Consider the following 20,312-nt stretch of genomic DNA (forward strand, 5'->3'; position numbering starts at 1 on the left):
GCACAATTATTAGGCAACTATTAGTGTGCAGAAATATTAAGCAACTAAAGGAAAAACAAAAATGTTCCGGTCTGGCTTGTTTATTTTCATCTGTGAAAGTGAGAATAATAAATGAACTCAAAATTTAAAAAAGCATTCCTGACATTTCAAAAATCAGTCACCACTATAGCTTCCAGTCTTTTTAATAGCAGTCATAAGCCTTCTGTTCATGGAGTCTGTCAGTTTGTTGATGACGATCAACTTTTCGCGACGCAACAACCACGGCCTCCCAGACAGTTTGTTCAGAGAGGTGTACGGTTTTCCTTCCCTGTGAATCTCCCGTTTAAGAAGGGCTTTAGGTCAGGTATTCTTTCATCTTTAAGGCCCTGTACTGGCTAGCCATGCAGTGAAGTACTTTGATGCATGCGATGGAGCATTGTCCTGCATAAAAATGGTCTTCTTGAAAGATGCAGATAGTTTCCTCTAACACTGCTTGAAGAAAGTGTCTTCATCTTCTAAAATCTGGCAGAAAGTTTGGGAGTTCATTTTGAGTCCATCTTCAACCCAAAAAGGTCCAACTAGCTCATCTTTTAATAATACCAGTCCATACCTCCACCTTGCTGACGTCTGAGGTCAAAGTGGAGCTCTCTGCCAGTTACTGATCCAGCCACAGGCCCATCCATCTGGTCTGTCAAACGTCACTCTCGTCTCATCAGTCCATAAAACCTTTGAAAAATCTGTCTTCAGATACTTCATGGCCCAATCTTGACATTTCAACTTGTGTCTTGTTCAGTGGTGGTTGGGTTTCAGCCATTCTTACCTTAGTCATGTCCATGAAAACTGAACAACTTGTACTTCTGGTCAATGCTGGAATATGACAGCACTGGAGGACAATGTAACTTCATGTTTGATTTTTTTATCAAATCTTTGGCAGTTCATTTGCATCTTTTTTTCTCAACATGTTTCTTGCGACTGTGTTGACTATTTGCAACAAAACATATGATGGTTCTGTGATCACGCCCCAATATGTTAGCAATTTAAAAAGTGCTGCATCCCTCTGAAAGACTTTTTACAATTTTTGACTTTTCATGAGTCAGTTTAATCTTTTTTTGCCCATTTTACCTGAAGAAAACAAGCTGCCTAATTATGCACACCTTGATATAGGGTGTTCATTTCCTTGGGCCACACCCTTCCTCATTACACAAATACACATCACCAGACATGCTTAAATCCAATTAGCATTCAAGTTTATACAGCTTGGAGTTGGAATATATAAATAAAAATGATATGGTCAAAATAATCACTTGCCTAATAATTGTACAATCAGTGTATGAAAGCTGCATACTTTGTCTTAATCAAGTTACATATCAAAATAGTGCAATTATAAAGTTAAAAATGATCAGTGACAATTTAAATTTAGTTATATTTTAATATACATATGATAAAAGCTGAAACTTAAAAGTTGGAAAATATTAGAAAATGGAAAGTCGGTTCAGTTGGTCTCTCCCAAACTCCCTCAACCCCCTAACTGCTTATGAATACACAATGCTCTCTCCTTATTTCTATTCCACTCCAGTTTTAAGGACAATACTTTAATTCAAGCACCCAAAACAATTTCTGAACTGCATGTTGCAAACAGTAAAGACTAAAGTTGCAGCACTTCAGTACACACCACCACCTTGTGGCCAAAATATATTTCTGCAACAAATAAATCTTGCCTGAAGAAGGGGCCCAAGTTGCCTCGAAAGCTCGTATTGTAATCTTTTTAGTTAGCCAATAAAAGGTGTCATTTTGCTTTTGGCTTTTCTCTGCAACAAATAAAGAAAGACACGCATTCTTTTGAGAAGAAAGAAACGCTTGGTGCCTCTCACATAATGCTACAGTTCTTATCTTTCAATCCATAACAATGACACTATGATTTAAAAACTTCCAGTGTTACATTTTTTCAAGAATAAACAATACTGCACTTTTTTTAGAACTCCTAAAGCTAGTGAACATTTGCATATTGTTTTAAACCACAGAATAACAAATTAAAAACAAAAAAAAAATGGAGAACAAATTTTTACTTTTTTATGAAATAATTCAACAGTTGTACTACATTTAGTTATTAATATTAGTCTGGTGAACATGCCAGTTGGCTAGAAATACAGTAACTCAAAGTTACTGCTTGGATTTTTACATAAATTATGCAGCAGTACAAGGAGAATGTACTACAAAACAGAGTAAAGAAAACCAATACGATGGATTTTTAAGTGAAGCTTCCAAATGAAGTATTAAAAATAAACCAACATATTGTTTTACTGTCAGACAGAAGAAGGAATACATTGACTTACTAGTCAGAAAAAAAAAAATCTTAACAAGGGACTAAATTATCCTAAAACAGGTCCCAAAGAACACAGATTGAAACCCGTATCAAACAATAATAGGCCTTGTAAGTATTCAATATTTCACAATTTGCAGTAAATTATACAAGAGGAGTATGATCCTCATGGACACACATACACTGGCTTTGATACAGGTTTAATTTGATGCTTGATATTTAAGTAAGTAATTATTGAAACTTCGGTTTTGAATAATACATTGCATTTGTTTGTCTCCTTAGGCAAAATCTCAAAAGGTTATAAAGTATTAAAAATTTTTTTTTATTGAAGTGTAAAACTCAATACTCAAAATATCCTACTGTACAAAGCCTTCCCCCACCCCGACAAAACAAAAAAAAATGCTCAACACTTTCTGCCACTGGATTCACAATTAATATTCCACATCAAGGCCCTATATATTAGTTTGTAACACTCTGTAGAAGGGTGATGTTGTCTCCTTTCAACATGATTCGTCCTGCAAAACAAAACAAGCATGGTTCAGCATAAAAAAAAAAAAAAGGAAACTGGCTTTTATATCTTGAAAATATTGTACATAAAATAATGTATATCAGCCAGCCCTGTATTTGTGAGAGAGCACATATTTTGTAACTGAGCAACGTTGTTTTTAACTACCAAAATTCTTTTAAGAGGAAATGGTTAAACTGCTGTGTGTCTAGGTTATTTCTTAGTGTGCATAGTGGCATGTTTATATATAAAAAAAAAAACCCTGCTTCCTTCAAATGGGCTGTTAAACACAGTTTTAAGTCATTGCAATAGAAGAGACTAGGTTATTTAATTGAATTGAGGCTGAAACTAACAAAATGTATGGTAAACATTTTAGTCACATTGTTTTATGCATGCAGTTACAAAGAAGTCTTGCAGTGTACATATGAACCTCTAAACCTATGATATATAGTATATCTGATTAATTGTGGACATTCCTGTACAGAGGAACTTTAGTAATTCAGAACACTCAACTTTAACTGATTTCAGGCAAGTACCAAGCAGTTACTGGGACAAAATAAATTAAAAATATACATAAATATACACATATACTAGGGCTGTCAGATTGACTCACTATTTGAACATAATTTGATTTTAAAAAGTCTTATTTAAAGTCAAATGCTGATATTAAACTGTAAAAGAACTGTTGTTCGTTTTCCCTGTACTAATTTTGGCACTGAGTTACTCTAGACACACTATGCAAAGCTGCAGTACTTTACTGGACCGATTATGTATTTCACGCCCATGATTAGCCTTTTGGAAATTTTGAATAGTTTGGAATTTTGAATAGTTAGCTTCATTAGTAAAATGTAAAGTCAGACCCCTTCACAACATAGGGTGGTTTTTTCTATCCCACTGTAATGTCAAAGAGCCTCGCTAGTGTCAGCCAAAACACTGTGTTCCACAATTACTAACCATTTTATGCGACTGCTGGTTTGACATATAATGCCTAAAACAATGAGGTGCAATTAAAAATATTTAGGTCACCTTTATTAAAATTCCTGCATCTGTATAGGAGAAAAAAAAAAAGTTTTTTCCAGGCGAGTCCACAAGTGCCAAACAGCTTTTTATTCTGAATGCTGCGATATTAACCGTACCATGCTGCAGCCTATTGGAAATATTCAAAATAATAACATGTCCACCTTTGACCTGCCTGCCTTTTACTCTTATTTTGCTCACTATTCTCACTCTATCATGGTCTTACGAACTGACCCGTTTTTGTCTTGATCCTTGTCAGAACTGTAAGCCATGAAAAGAAGCTTAAATCTGTACGAACCACAAATGCTAGCAGCATGCTTCGCTATAGTATTCATTTTTTAAATTTTGATTTTTTTTTTCCCCCCCATGGTTTCTCCTCTGCAAAGCATTGCATGGGTATCGACTGTAGCACTCTAGCTGGTGTCCTGAACTACAAATGCATTGGGGCATGTCTTGCTGCTGCCAAGAACAGCTGTGAGGAATAGGAAACTGGGTTAGTGTAGAGTCCTGGGGAAAGCAATGTTCTTGTCATTTAACCACAAGCACCAGCACCAGAAGCTTGCTAAACACTACTGGACTGGAAGTTTGACTACTCTGCCAACAAACTAAAACAGGGTTGTCGTTGGATCTTCCAGCAGGTCAATGATCCAAAATGTGTCCAAATCAACAAAAAAAATGAAGGAACACAAAATCAAGCTTCTGCCATGCCGGTCTCAGTCCCCGGACCTAAATACCATACAAAACTTTGGGATGAGCTGAAGAGTAGAGTGGAGGAGAGGACCCGAGACCTTGGATGATACTAAGGAATGGTGTTAGACTCCCTGCTCTATATTTTTCAACCTTATAACATGTTATTGGAGAAGACTGAGGGCTGTTGTATTGGCAAAGGGAGATTGTACAATATATTAAATGCAGGGGTACCAATATTTGTGGCACACTGCGCTTTTTTAATAATTATTTCTTGAGGGGGATTTTTTTTTTTCTCAGAGCACATTTACTTCACTTAAAGGTTGGATTTTTCTCATAGGACACAGTAGTACAAAAAGCATTATTGTTATAAAATACCAGGAACAAATATGTGCATAAGTTTGTACAAATAAAGTAAGATACGCTATAGTTTTGTCTCTTTTCAGTTCAAAACTGAACTTACTTATGCATAAAGGTTAATTAGCAGACTTAATTTCTTTGTTATATGTTACTGACAGTGATGCATAGAATCATATAAATAGAAGACCAAGTTCTTACCAAGTGGTTTCCTGGTTTTTGTTTTCATGTGAACTTCTTCTGCATCATCTAATACCAAATTCATGTATTCATCAAAACCCTACAAATTAACAAATGAACATTAATGTTTAACGTTTAGCTGCAAAAAGAATTCTGCTCTCATCCAAAAAAAGAATACAAACTGCCCAGAAAATTTACAATGTAATTTGCATTTCCTGGCAAAGCTCCCAAGGAAAAAAAAGGAAGGAATTAGTATTAAAAACAGGTGCTTTTTGGGTGTACCTACCAGGCATAGAACTTTATCACTTTGCATTTACCCTTCATCCAATAGGATTCTGTTTTTTCTCACCCTCCACTTCTCTTCCTTGGTATCTTATGGAGTGTAATAAAATGACTTCCTGTTCCCCATTAGCTATCCCTTAAAAATAAAGCCAAATTCTGTAAATCTGCTCATCTAATCTCTTATGTACTCAGGACTTTGTACCATGCTAAGGTTCCAACCCAGTTTAGGCATTTCCACACCTTTTTTTTTTTTTTTTTTTTTTTTTAAATGAGGCCTTTGGAATTGATGGCTGCAGTGTATTTCCCCACCCCACCCCATGGGCACATCTGGGTCTAGAGACATTTATTGACTCTGGTCCCTTCCATTCCATTTACATTCAAAGCTTCTATTCCTTCTCTCTCATTATTCTTAAACCACTGCCTCAAACCAGTACAAAGGACTTGTGGTACTCCATTGTCTTGCTCTTCACCCATTGTATAATATGCTTTATTCCTTAACTCCTGCAAAGAAAGCATATTGTTCCTTGGCTGGTATTTTAGATGAGGCTTCCTACTATCCCATCAACCATCTTGCTGCTCCTCCATTGCCCTAGAATAATATCTAGTCTCCAAAAATCCTAAATATCAACATATTCAGTTTAAATTTGTACAAGATTTTTATATCTTAACCTCACAAAAAAAGTGTTTTGGCATTGGACTTACTCCTGGCCCTCCTGCACACTATGCTCGTGTCTTCCCTGGGACCTTTGTTCACATGTTTTTGGACTAGTCTCCTATAGCTTCTTCATGGTCATATGTCACTAATTGAATTTCTAAGATTGGGTGTCAAATATGATAGTATGCTGCTTCATTTTTTCCTGCTTTTGCATCTGTATTATCTTTCTCATCTACTGTACACAACAAACTTTTCTGATTAGGCACTGTAGCAGTAAAACTTGCCTTAATCTCTCTTTCACAAACTCAAAAAAAAAAAAGAAAAAAAAAAAAGATGCTTTTACAATTTAGTTCTTTAGGAGATCTCAGTGTTCCGAAACAACATTCAGCGCCATTATCGATAACTAGCTCATTTGACATGGATTGGATGGACAATTTACTTTTTTTTCCCCTTTCTGTTATTCAAAGAATTGTGCCTTTGTTGTATGATGAGGCTCCTTTTATTATTTCTGATTAGTACTCCAACAGATAAGTTTGCTATTTCAGTGTCTAATAAACATTTGATCACAAAAGGAAGATGTTTAATATTTCATCATACTTACAATCTAATGCCAATACTGAGCATGAGTTTGGTCCATAAGTGAGACAATGTTCATACCCTTCACTGGAAATGAACCAAACAAAATGTGACTAAAGTGTAGACTTTAGAAAGCTTGAATTCAAGGGGTTAACAAAAACCACTGTATGATCCATTTAGAATTGACAACCATTTTATATATAGTACATATTTTCAGGGGCTCAAAAATATTCAGACAAACTAACAGTAATAAATGATTGTTTAAAATACTTGGTTGAAAATCGATTACAATCAAAGACTACCTTAAGTTTGAAGCCAATGGTTCAATGGTTTCCCAGCTGGTGATGATTTTGCTAAGCCTTTACTGCAGCCATTTTCATGTGCTGCTTCTTTGTTGGTCCTTCTGCCTTCAGTTTCGACTTTTAATGTGTGAAATGCATGTTCAATTGAGTTGAGGCCAAGTAACTGACTAGGCCACTAAATAATATTTCACTTCTTTGTCTTGAAAAGTGCACGGGTTGCAGCATATTTTGGGTTGAAACACTGTCCTATCAATTTTGTAGCATTTGGCTGAATTTTCAACAGATAACATAGCCCTATACACTTAAGAATTCATCCTGAATTCATGTGTAAGTAGTCATATAAATAAGACACTACTGACAGAGTTCCACTGGCAGCTATACATGCCCATGTCATCACACTATGCTTCACAGACAATGTGGTATGCTTCAGATCATGAGCCCATTGCTTCCCTTCTCTTCCCATTATTCTGGTACATACTGAACTTGGCTTATTATGCTCAAAGAATATTCTTCCAGAACTTGACAGGCTTTTCAGATGTTTCCAGGAAATGTCTAATCTGACCTTCCTATGCTTGAGGTTTAATCAGTGGTTTGCATATTGTGGTAAACCCTGTGCATTTATTACTTCCATGAAGTCTTCTCTTGATTGTTCACATTGACAATGATGCGAACCCCTCCTGGAAAGTGTTCTTGACTTGGATAGATGTTGTGAGGGGGTTATTCTTTACCTAGGATAGACTTCTGAAATCTTCCTGCAAAGTTGTTTTCTGTGTTTCTTAAGGCTTTTTGGTAGAGATGCTCTGATCAGGTTTTTTAAGGCTGAAACCGATCACCAATTTCATGTTACTTAATTGGCTGATTCCGATACCGATTCAGACATTTTTTCTTAATCCATTTTTAAAAATCCTTTTACATTAATCTCCTGCATAAACGGACAAATACAAGCTTTATGTCCTACACTAAAGTGTACTTTTATAATTAAACTATAGACCACCTGTTTTTATTAACAGAATGAAGTTCTGTAGGCTTACTGATCAGTGACCATAAATGCTAAAATAAAAATGTCTTTAAAATACATACTTTAATATGCACAAATATATATATCTATAATACATGCATCATAAAAGAAAATAAAATGCTTCTCATAACTACAAGCTGTCACATTGTTTAGATTTTTCTGTAATGTACCTATCTGAAACCAGGCTTAATTAAAAACAGTCATTTGTAACACTTCTAACAAAAATATATACACATATTCTTATACAATCAAACTAATTGGTATTGGCAATTAAACACTGCTTAAATGTAAACATACATGCACTTATACATTTTAATCATTTTACATCATTAATTGCACTACAGCTTTTTGCTGTTAAAATACACATTTACTATACTGTATTTATACAGGTGTTTTTTTTTTTCTTCCTTCAATGTATCTAGATATTCATTATTTCTTGAGGTGTAATAAAATATGGATTTCCATTTTAATTAAGAAGTACTTTCTTACCAAAACATATGCTGTATGACACACCGCAACAAATAAAAAACATAGTACAGTAATCCCTCCTCCATCGCGGGGGTTGCGTTCCAGAGCCACCCGCAAAATAAGAAAATCCGCAAAGTAGAAACCATATGTGTATATGGTTATTTTTATATTGTCATGCTTGGGTCACAGATTTTGCGCAGAAACACAGGAGGTTGTAGAGAGGACAGGAACGTTATTCAAACACTGCAAACAAACATTTTGTCTCTTTTTCAAAAGTTTAAACTGTGCTCCATGACAAGACAGAGATGACAGTTCCGTCTCACAATTAAAAGAATGCAAACATATCTTCCTCTTCAAAGGAGTGCGCATCAGAAGCAGATCATGTCACAGAGATAGAGAAAAGCAAACAAATCAATAGGGCTGTTTGGCTTTTAAGTATGCGAAGCACCGCGGCAGCTCACACCCCCTCCGTCAGGAGCAGAGAGAGAGAGAGATAGAGAGAGACAGAGTTTGTTTTTCAATCAAAAATCAATACGTGCCCTTCGAGCTTTTAAGTATGCGAAGCACCGTGTAGCATGTTGTTTCAGGAAGCAGCTGCACAAAAAGATAGCAACGTGAAGATAATCTTTCAGCATTTTTAGACGAGCGTCCCGTATCGTCTAGGTGTGCGAACAGCCCCCCTGCTCAATCCCTCTACGTCAGGATCAGAGAAAGTCAGCGCAAGAGAGAGAGAGAAGTAAGCTGGGTAGCTTCTCAGCCATCTGCCAATAGCGTCCCTTGTATGAAATCAACTGGGCAAACCAACTGAGGAAGCATGTACCAGAAATTAAAAGACCTATTGTCCGCAGAAATCCGCGAACCAGCAAAAAATCTGCGATATATATTTAAATATGCTTACATATAAAATCCGCGATGGAGTGAAGTCGCGAAAGGCGAAGCGCGATATAGCGAGGGATTACTGTACAAATCTTTTGTTTACTGAGCAGCAATTTCAAATTTGCCTTTATCTTTTCTTTTTTTATTAGAAATGTAAGCAGCTGCATTTTAAACAAGCTATCTGTCTAAACTCAAGTGGTGTCCATTTTAATTTAACTCTGAGGGCAAATTTTTTTTTTTTTCAAAAAAAAACACTCAGTTTTCTGAAAAGCACACAAAGCAATGGTTTTACATACAAATCAACAGAAGTTTCTCGCTGTGTGCGGTGGCTGCTGTCGGCGCCCATTTGGCATCTCTGGCAGGAGAGGTGGTGCGGAGGCAGCTCGATGGCCGGTAGGAATGCGTGACAGACCAGCTGCCTGGCTGTCTTCACACAGCAGGTGGGCAGCAGTGGCAGTCACAGTGCGACGCAATCTGGTTTGTACCTCTTATTATATATGGCAGTCCTTCCACGTTGCAGTAGGCGCTTCATGATCAGCTGGGGACTGATCAGCTGATGCTAGCACCTCACATTTTTGATCTCCATTTCCAGATCACTTGCATCAAAATCGGAGTCTGACAAGTCAAAGTCAGATTCAGCAAAAATACGCAAAATGTCACCCACGGAGTATTTTGCTTTGCGCATTCGCTTTGGTCTCTCACCAGATATCAATGCCATTTTAGAGGTTGTTTGCTCTTTGCTAGTCATAAGCACAGAAAATCGAGGTCAAATCAAAGAAACTAACTTTCCTTTTAGAAAAGACAGTCAAACTGAAAACGTTAACAGTGATATTTGTCACAGATTAAACTACATTACTGTCCTCTACCCAAGTTTCATCAAAAGCTGACAGCCAACATCCACCCTAAGAGTTAAAGGGCAAAATAAAGGTCTGAATTCCTTAAAGTAGCTTTTCATGGTGTTTGTCTAGTTCCACAGGGTGACTTCCCTGATTACTTACCCCAACCCCCAATTTATTACTCCACTTATGGGCTAATATACCAATTGCTTCTTGTTCAATGATAAAACAAGCTCCCACTTGCTGCTTTGTTTATACTGCAGGAACTGTGCTGCAAAAGAAAAAAAAATGCATGCTGGCTCAAGTACTGTAAGACCTAGCATAAAGGTGTATTACAACTAAATTATTGTAAAGTTTAGAAAAGCAAGGGCCAAAAAGAATAGCTTGTGTGATCTGTCATTTTACCGATCAAGTCTTTTTTTAGTGAAAATCATTTGATTTCGATCAGTAGCTGATCGATGGGACCAACCCCGCTTTTTGGGGTTACGTTCCTTCTTTTTAAGAGTGAACCAAATTCCTGAATTGGCCATTCCAAATGTGTTTCTCCTGTCTCTATGAAGGGTTGTTTTTTATTTTTTTTTTTTCTTAGCTGCTGGGAAAGTTCCCACCAACAGCTTCCAAATGCAAATTCCTCACTTGGAATCAACTCCAGCACTGCTTAGATGTTAATAAGATAAGGAGGGAACTGCCCACACCTGGCAACATAACAACCTGTCAGTCCACTGTCCAATTACTTTTGGTCATTTGGTAAGAAAGGGGAAAACACGTAAAAAGTACTGTAATTCCTAAACCATTCAACCAGTTTGGATGTAAATACCTTCAAGTCTGCATTTTCAGCCAACATTCATAATACAGCAACAGTCCTTGGATTACTTTACAGACAAATACTATTGTTTGTTTATGACAAATAACCCCTTTTAATATTTCAAATGTGGGAGGAGTGGTACCAAAGCAATACTACTGGTCTACTAAGCAACAGAAAAAAATGTTTCTGAATCTAATTCTTAATTTTGTTCAAACAGTTGGATTCATGTGTGTACAATGCCTAATAAGTAAATAGACATGAAGGCAAGTTTCTGCACACTGAGGGCTTCCAATGACTTTCTTACAGAGTGGAGTGCATTTTTCTGCCATGGTTACGGTTCACTGATCAACTTTAAGTGATTCACACATCTTGTTGAACTGAAAGCAACTCTAAGGAATCACTTTCATTCTGCATTAAAACACTACTATCTTTATGGCAGCGACATCCACCTGGATGAAAATATCTATCAACATGGTGTGGGTGGACAAAGAATGAAATACAGTAAATAGCAAACTGCCATGATGGTCACTATATTTCACTTCAATTGAACGTGTGTAAGATTCTGGAGAAATCTACCAAATGATATATATCAGACCCAGAAAACACTGTCCCCGCTGTTTTAACAGCACTAACAGAATTTCAAAAGATATCTGGTCTTAGAATTAATCTGAATAAAAGTATACTCTTTCCAGTGAATTCACAAGCATATAATATTAGATTAGACACCCTACCTTTTACCATAACAGATCAGTTTAAATACCTAGGGGTAAATATCACAAGTAAACATAAAGCTCTTTATCAACAAAATTTTGGTGTCTGTATGGAAAAAATTAAGCAAGACTTGCATAGATGGTCAACCCTTCATCTCACTCTAGCCGGAAGAATTAACATTGTTAAGATGAATATCCTTCCTAAACTTCTCTTTTTATTTCAAAACATTTCAATATATATCAATAAATCGTTTTTTTAAACAGTTAGATTCAATAATAACCTCATTCATTTGGAACTCAAAACACCCACGTATCCGAAGAGCGAACCTACAAAGACCTCAGGCAGAAGGTGGCATGGCTTTACCTAATTTTCAGTTTTATTACTGGGCAGCAAACATACAAGCCATAAAAACCTGGACACAAATAAATGAACATACACAGGCTTGGTCCGCAATAGAAGTAAAATCCTTCTTTATATTCCCTGCTCTGCTCTCCAATAAATGAAAGTTATCGCAAATATACTAATAACCCAATTGTGCTTTACTCACTCAGAATATGGAACCAAATTAGGAAGCATTTTAAGATAGAAAATCTTTTATCAGTGGCACCTCTGCAAGAGAACCACCTCTTTCAACCATCGCAAATATATTCAGTTTTTAATACCTGGAAAAGTTTTGGGATTAAAATGCTCAGAGATCTTTATATAGACAGCATATTTACATCTTTTGAACAATTACGTTCAAAATTCAACCTCCCAGCTACACATTTCTTTTACTATCTTCAAATTAGAAATTTTGTCAAACAGAAATTGCCCGATTTCCCTCTCCTTGCACCCTCCACAATGCTGGAAAAAATACTGCTCAATTTCGAGGAAACAAACACTATTTCCACAATATATAAAATCTTATTAGAGTCCCTACCTTTCAAAGATCCAAGAGGACATTGGGAAGAAGATCTCTTAATCAATATATCAGAAAAGGAGTGGAAGGTAGCAAAGCAGAGAATTCACTCGAGTTCTATATGCGCAAAACATAGAATTATTCAACTAAAAATTATATATCGAGCCCATCTGTCTCGCTTAAAACTGTCCAAAATGTTTCCAGGGCAGGATCCAACCTGCGAGCACTGCAACCAAGCTCCTGCCACACTGGATCACATGTTTTGGGCCTGCACTAAACTAACATCATTTTGGACAAAATTTTTTAAGTGCCTCTCAGACAGCCTTGGTATCACAATCCCTCCAAACCCATTAACAGCTGTGTTTGGTGTTCTCCCAGATGGACTTGAATTGGAGGACAAGCAAACTGTGATTGCATTCACTACACTTTTGGCACGCAGACTTTTTTTGTTAAATTGGAAGAATCCTAATTCTCCTCTTATAAGTCAGTGGGAAACCGATGTTTTATATTATTTGAAATTGGAAAAAATCAAATTTTCAGTTAGAGGATCTGTACAACATTTTTTCAAAACATGGCAGGATTTAATCAATATTATTTTAGAATAAGAGAAATAACTATTATTGCATTTAACTCCCTTCTCCATCTCTTATTTACATAGATATTTACTTCTCCCTTTCTTTTGTTTAATGTTGCCTTATTAAAAAGCCTAAAGCAATTTTCCTTTAGCTAAGCTCTCCTTCTCAGGGGTGGGGTTTGATTAGTCTTCAAATTTGTTGGGTTAGAAATTGATCTGTTTGTATGGAATGATTACAATGAAAATTAATAAAATAAAAATATTAAAAAAAAAAAAAAAAAAAAAGAAATCTACCAAATGAAAACATCGAGTGATTGCCTTCACTTGTTGGAGGGAGCTGCCACCATTCCTACTTTAGACACTTGTAAAATTATGAATAAGTGGACTGAAGCTGACCTGGTAGTTCAAGACAATGTTTAATTAAAAAATATTTTCTTGTTAACATTATTTTTTAGTTCTGTGAATAAGAGTTTAAGATGAAAGAATGAATGGTTGACCTAAAAATAATAGTAATATGTTATATACATTATACACACACATTTATCTATATATATAAAAATTCTTTTCACGTTTGAAACGGTAATGACGTATGACCACGCGATATGGAAAATACGTCAAGAGTCATGGAATGTCGGGCTGCTCTGCCGGTTCAAGAGCTTCGCAGTTTCGGGCAGTGTCCTCTCTTCTCGCACTGTTTGTGACACTTCAAGTGCCCCGTTGGCTCCTGGGAGAGTGGAAATCTTTGCAAATGAGTGTAATCGGCGCCATCGAAGCAGGACTCTGCTTGTAAATTGCCCTGCACGACTACTTACTGTCCCTTAAGGCGAGTTCAGGTCACTAAAACCCTGCAACATTCAAGGTTGCTTTTGTAATCAATTATTTTAAGAAGATGGAGAGTTTACATCTAAGAAGATGTACGGACTTCTTCATGTATAGTGTTGGACTTGGGAATTGTTTGGACCTTCTGCCTGTTAAGTACGGAAGGGCAGCGTCCACATTTATCAGAATTATTTTTCATTTGAATCACAGGCACATAGTGCAAGGTTGTCAGGCACTGTAATTGCTTTTTGTGTTCGGCGCCCTCGCACTGACCAATTAACCTGTTCCACGTCATCTCTCCGTAGGCACACGATGACATGAACGTCTCTTCAAAAAGTGGCGTCTCCTGCCCTGTAAAAATACTATAAAAGTCGATCAGCCGGCGATAGCTGTGCCGGCCTTTCAGACGGTGACTGCGCTTCTGCCTTAAGTGAAAGTAAGCACTTTTAATATTTTTCCTCCTTCCCCTGAGCTACAGCCCAGACAACTGCAAACACAGGATCCCTTTTCTAGACCGCGGCAAACTAATATTAAAGCGCTTTGCACTTTCTTTTGCACGTTTACGGTTATGAGGTCGCGGGTTCACGCACAGGAGTGGAGGACCGACAGTGCCATCCCGGCCGGTTAATGGCAGGGCCGTCTCTCCAGTCTACACGAGACCCACCGCGATGCTCCCAAAAAGGCACTCCTATTGTCAGCGATGACGTCTCTCTACACTATATAAAAGAAAAAGGCAAATTTCCTTGCTTTATACCTTTTCTTATTTTATCCCAAACCAAAGCCTTTCTCTCTTAACACTACAGAGGACACAAAATTAATTTTCTTTAATTGCTGGTAATGCCATTAAGGCACATTACCACAGGCAGAAATTTGGACGTTCACATAGAAAATGTAATTTCTATACCACAGCCATCGTGTAGCGCCTTTCAAAAGGGATCTACTACCGAGAGATGATCCAAATACATTTTAGCTGCTGTTAGTACTACTTACCTGTTGTGTTATACCGCCTTTAAAATGTTGTTTACCCGAAACCACTCCAGTAGTGCTCATTGTATCTTTACTTTTTAAAATGTTAATGTGTTACTGTTTAATAACTTAGATTACATTTTATTTTTTTCCCTTGCACTCAGTGCGAAGCCACTGGGTAATCGGCTAGTGTATGTATATATATATATATATATATATATACACACACACAAATCCCAATTTCTACACTTTATTCTCTATCATTTTATAGCAATGTTAAAACTACAAAATGCTGTAGATAAATGTGTGCATTTTACTTACAATGATACATCCTTCTATCCGCATGTTTACTTGCTCATACAGCCATACCTGGATTCTTGATCTCTAGAATGAAAGAAACGTTTGGTTAGTTTTTCTCCACTCCAATTACTAAATGTCACTCATCTGTCTTGTCTTGGTATTCTTTTGACTGATAAGGCTGAAGGCAATGTCTAAACAGTACAGTATTTTAAATTAATCCTGAAGCACCAATATATATTTATTCTCATATGATGAACAAAGATTGTAATAAAATTGTCCTCGGTTAAATATTTTCATTATGGCTCCAGTTTTCAAAAAACAAATGATCTCTTTGATGCCCTGGTAACAACAATATTCAGAGCAAACTATCTTGGTACCCTTAGGCTTGTGCTTGGTAATTAGTTGACATTAACTTCATACCCTCCATATGACTTACAGTGCATTAAAAATTTGCACATAACCTAACATTTTAGACAAAATGACAAACAATGGCAAAAGCTTTAAATTATCATTTTTACCTAATACTAACAAATCTGAAAAGTGAAAGGGTGTTTTTTTACCCTGTAATGTTTTTTCATCATGATATTCTAGGTTATGTTATGCAAAATATAAGCACTTTGTTTTATCCTAATACTATAAAAGCTTTGACCATAACAAAGTCCAAAGCAGTTATGCATACATTTAGTTCAAATCTAGGCTTGTATGGAACCACAGCCTAGTCTTTCAGAACTAACAAACCTTAGTCCAGTTTAAAGTCACCAATTAACTTAATAGAATATTCTTTGTGCCTGGGGAACATTCAAACTACAAACTTGAATTAACCATGACCATAGTTAAAATCAAGACTCTTGACAAACAATGGTCAGGCTCTCATAATGCAACGCCCTTCAGGCACACGATGTGACCTGGAAGTGCACACCACTCTTTAGAAGCCAATGTAAAAGCATTGAAAAGCAAGAATGTGCCAAACATAAAAAAGTCCATAAACAGTGATTGATCTTTTATGCAAAATATCAGTATTTGTTCAGGTTTCTTGTGCAATGTAACAATGTGCACAGGTTTATAAAAATACACAGTCACTACTTGTATTGTTCTGTTTCTGAAACAGCAGACAAACACTTATGTGAAGAACTTCTTTAACAAAGGGCTCACACTTTAGTGCAGGATTGGGGGTATCCCACAAAAATGTAATTTCCACAAATTCTAACGTTTAACGTGTGAATGTCCCACATACTTATTAAGCAATCTTTCTTGGTAATTGTAAGACTATTCAAATTCTTTTTAAAACTACTATTTTATAAATCAAGTCCAATTTGTCAGTTATGGGTAATATTTTTTAATTGCGTACATTTTGAATAAGCTCCCATGCATAGGATGTTAGCTTGCCTGTTGTAGTTGCTCTTAACTGGAGCATGGAGCTGTGGAATTTGGCTGTTCAGTGCAGCTGCACAACTGTTCAGCAGGAGTAAAGGATGTGGCGCACGCTACCTTTTGTTTAAACTGTGTAAAAACTTGACTAAAACTTGTTAAACTGAAGGCTAAAAACAGGCTGAAATAGATATCTTGTGCTAAAATCAAACAAAAAGTCCAGAAAATTTACTGGATTTTAACTGAATTTGTGTTCAGTTTTGCTTGTTTTTATTTGACGTACTGACCACAGCCAATTTGTGCCTTCATTGGGACGTGTAACTGTCATTTCTTTAAAATGTTTATGGTGGGCTGACTACCTTTAAGCCTGAAACTAAGAAGAAAATATAGTGACACATACAAACAAATAAGGAATACTCAATGGTAACTTTCAAGAAAATTATCAGTAGACCTAAATACAACTAATGCAGACACCTAAATCTGAAAAAAAAAGAATATTTCAGCAGAAAAAAAAAGGACTTTGCAGAATGCCTTACTTATGAAAACACAATTTACTTGTATTTCCTCTTATGGTCTTTTAGAAACACTTCAGTTTTGACAACAGTTAATTAGAATCTCAAAAAAATGTTATTTCCAAACAGACTACTAATAGTCATTCTCACACCTGCTTTCTCCAATTCAGAGTAGCAGGGAGCAACAGCCTATCCTGGCAGCACTGGTCAAAATGCAGGAAGAGGGCATGGACATGGTATCAGTTTATCAAAGGGTCACTCACACACATACCCATACTTGCACTGGGTCCAAACCTGCCTGCTTTAGGAAGGCAAGGAGTTAACTGGAGTAACCCAGAAGAACAGCACAGAGACACATGGAGAACATGCATACAGTCAAGTGCTGGATTTTAATGTGGTATGCAGGTTCTGTACAATGGCAGTTCTAAGCATTGTACACTACTGTGCCACCTAAGCTAGAAATATGTTAATTATATTTCAATAATCTCAACTTTCTTAAATATATTCACTTACAGCCAAATAAAACTCTTAAAACTACATAAAATTATATTCTGATAATAATAATACTACTACATTTTATTTATATAGCGCCTATGAATGCAAAAATAAACACCCATTTGTCTCAGTGTATTTTATTTTACATTCTGCAAACTGTTTTGTATTACTCTACTGATGTAATTTTACCATGTCAAGTCTGGCTTTTGGCAAAATATAAGTGGAAATCCCTACATGTAAAATAAAACAATTATTTAAAGTTAAAAAAGCAAATCATTTGAAAAACTGGTTGATAACATTATCCCCTCAATTTAAACTATTGTAAACATCAGATAGAATAAGGTATGCCATTTTAAAAATGGCTGAAATATTAATATCAAATTGCTTTTTTACCACCACCAGAGTCTGAAATCCCCCCGTATATTAAATTTATGAGGCGATCCCCACATTTCAAAAATGAATTTTAAGCCCTGGAAATGACATTGCACCCACCGGCTTTTTGCCATTTTCTCATGTGACCTTGTTTATTACATGAACAGCTGAATGAGGCAATGCACATGATCTTAAAACGGTAAACCAGCTATTTTCCTTCATATTTCAGCGATACAGATTTAATTTTGGGGGTCGAAAGTTTGAAACCACAAACACCACAAGTTTCCTTAAAACAAAGGCTATAAGAAGGGGCCACAAGTCCCTAGTAGACGTGTGTAAAAACAAACTGAATGCTCTGAAAGTCTTTTCAAAGTAATGACGACAAAAAAGTAATACTTACATTCTGAAGGTACCTGAAGATAAGATTCTGAGTAAAAAAAGGTTAAAGAAAAAAAAACGATCATAATAAAAATCTAAGTGCACAGTTCAAGTACTAAGCTATCCATAATGGTATGCATTTATAACCGATTACAATTATTACGAAAATCAGTAATCAAACTTCGCAAATATGTATATTACTGTTCAAGCCTCTAGGCCACAACTCTCTTTTCCCATTCAAATAATCGGACAGGTTCGTTTTGGTTTTTCTTTTTAAAAGGATACAATAGGCTGCACCATCACTTTTTGCACCTTCTGTCCTTGTCCACGGTAAGCCATGGTTATAGGATGATAAACAAACTAACTAGTTCTAGCTTTTCAGAAAGAGATTCGATGAGCACTCTTTTCTTTTCAGTAGTTACCGCTCGTTCTTCGCACGCCGCGTTAACATTCTACTTCCTTCAAGCAATGACGTCTTTCCTGTTCAATCGCATACTTGGCATTCTGGGATACTAGAAGTACCGGTGCATACCCTTTTTTTTTGCGATGGCGAGGCTGCGTGATGATTGGACAGTTTCCGGAGTATCACGATTATCCCCACCATAAATACCGATTTTAGAATGTTCGGGGAACTGATGGAAAGAAAATAACAATCGAAGTAGCAGCGGTAGGTGAGTATTGCATTGAAAGCATTGTATGCTCCTCTGTGCTTTTGCATGCATTTTTTATTATCAGTTTGTTATAATACACTCATAAACAGTGTCATTCCTGTGGTATTATTGTAGCTAAGGGTTTTCATTTCAACCAGTTAAATAACTAAATGGGCCTTTCTTCTAAATGGTATAATTGTTTATTTAGTCTTCTTCTCGTATTTTTCATTCAGAAATACGTGTTTGTCTATTCATGGAAAAAAAATAGGAAATTTGCATTTTTTGGCAAATCTTTAAATGTTATCTTTCTTTTACCATTTTCTTTTAATTCCCGTTTTCCTATGGAATTTACTCATAAGTATATGCAAATACTGACAATGGTGGGCAGTACATACACAGGTACAAATGAAACTGAATACTACAGGGAAACTGCTACTTCAGTTTACAAATTAACAAGAAAAGCCTTAATGACCAGAACATAAAGAGCGAAATCTTCAAGCAAGAAACCGATCAGTAATTGATGTCATGCCAACTCGTGTTTGCTACATTCCCCAAAACATTTTGCAGACCCATTTTATTTCTGCATTGACGCAAAAAAGGCAGAAACTGGGAAATAAACATTTTAAATAAAGTTTAAAAGTAGGTGGTGGTTGGGATGAGCACTTGCTGTTAAGGCGGTAAACAGCACTGAACGTGAAGCCCATTTAGTTAAGCCTTTTATTACTTATTAGCACAAACATGAATGTAACATTGGAGTAGAGACTCTGCTTTAGTATTCAGTGTAATTGGCACCCGTGTCTACATTGTGTGTCACTAATCGTCTGTATCTGGATACAATTAAGGGTGTAAACTCCACAGAAAAAATGATTTTAAAAAGAATATGGTAAAAGAAAGTTAACATTTTAAAGACAAGGCAAAAAATGCAAATGTCTGAGTTGTTCATATCTGAATACAAAACTAACAAAAGAAAAAGACTAAACCCTTAGATCATTTTAAAGTGAGAATAAACCATTTATATGTACACTCACTAGCCACTTTAAGTACACCTGTTCAACTGCTTGCCAATGCAAATATCTTAATCAGCCAATCACAAGGCAACATCTCAATGTATTTAGGCATGTAGACATCGTCGAGGTGACCCACTGAAGTTCAAACCGAGCATCAGAATGGGGAAGAAGGGTGATTTAAGTGACTTTGAATGGTGCATGGTTGTTGGTGCCAGACAGTCTGAGTACTTTAGAAACCGCTGACCTACTGGGATTTTTACACACAGCCATCTCTAGGGTTTTACAAAGAATGGTCTGAAAAAGGGAAAATATCCACTGAGCAGCAGTTCTCTAGGCGAAAACGCCTTGTTGATGCCAGAGGTCAGATGAGAATGGCCACAGAACAGATAGAAAGGCAAC

At 36.3% G+C, this 20,312-nt stretch overlaps 1 protein-coding gene across 1 annotated transcript; it reads right to left on the reverse strand.

Moving 5' to 3' along the window:
• Nucleotides 1-1,388: 1,388 nt before the first annotated feature.
• On the reverse strand, nt 1,389-18,728 carry snrpe (small nuclear ribonucleoprotein polypeptide E). The gene is made up of 5 exons (XM_028797170.2): nt 18,542-18,728; nt 18,279-18,305; nt 15,153-15,215; nt 5,067-5,145; nt 1,389-2,814 (listed from the first exon to the last, which is right to left on the reverse strand). The coding sequence occupies exons 1-5, from the start codon at nt 18,593-18,595 to the stop codon at nt 2,759-2,761; spliced, it is 279 nt and encodes a 92-aa protein (XP_028653003.1). The 5' UTR covers nt 18,596-18,728; the 3' UTR covers nt 1,389-2,758.
• Nucleotides 18,729-20,312: the final 1,584 nt, after the last annotated feature.

Source organism: Erpetoichthys calabaricus, chromosome 3 (genome assembly GCF_900747795.2).
Source record: "Erpetoichthys calabaricus chromosome 3, fErpCal1.3, whole genome shotgun sequence".
Taxonomy (NCBI): Eukaryota; Metazoa; Chordata; class Cladistia; order Polypteriformes; family Polypteridae; genus Erpetoichthys; species Erpetoichthys calabaricus.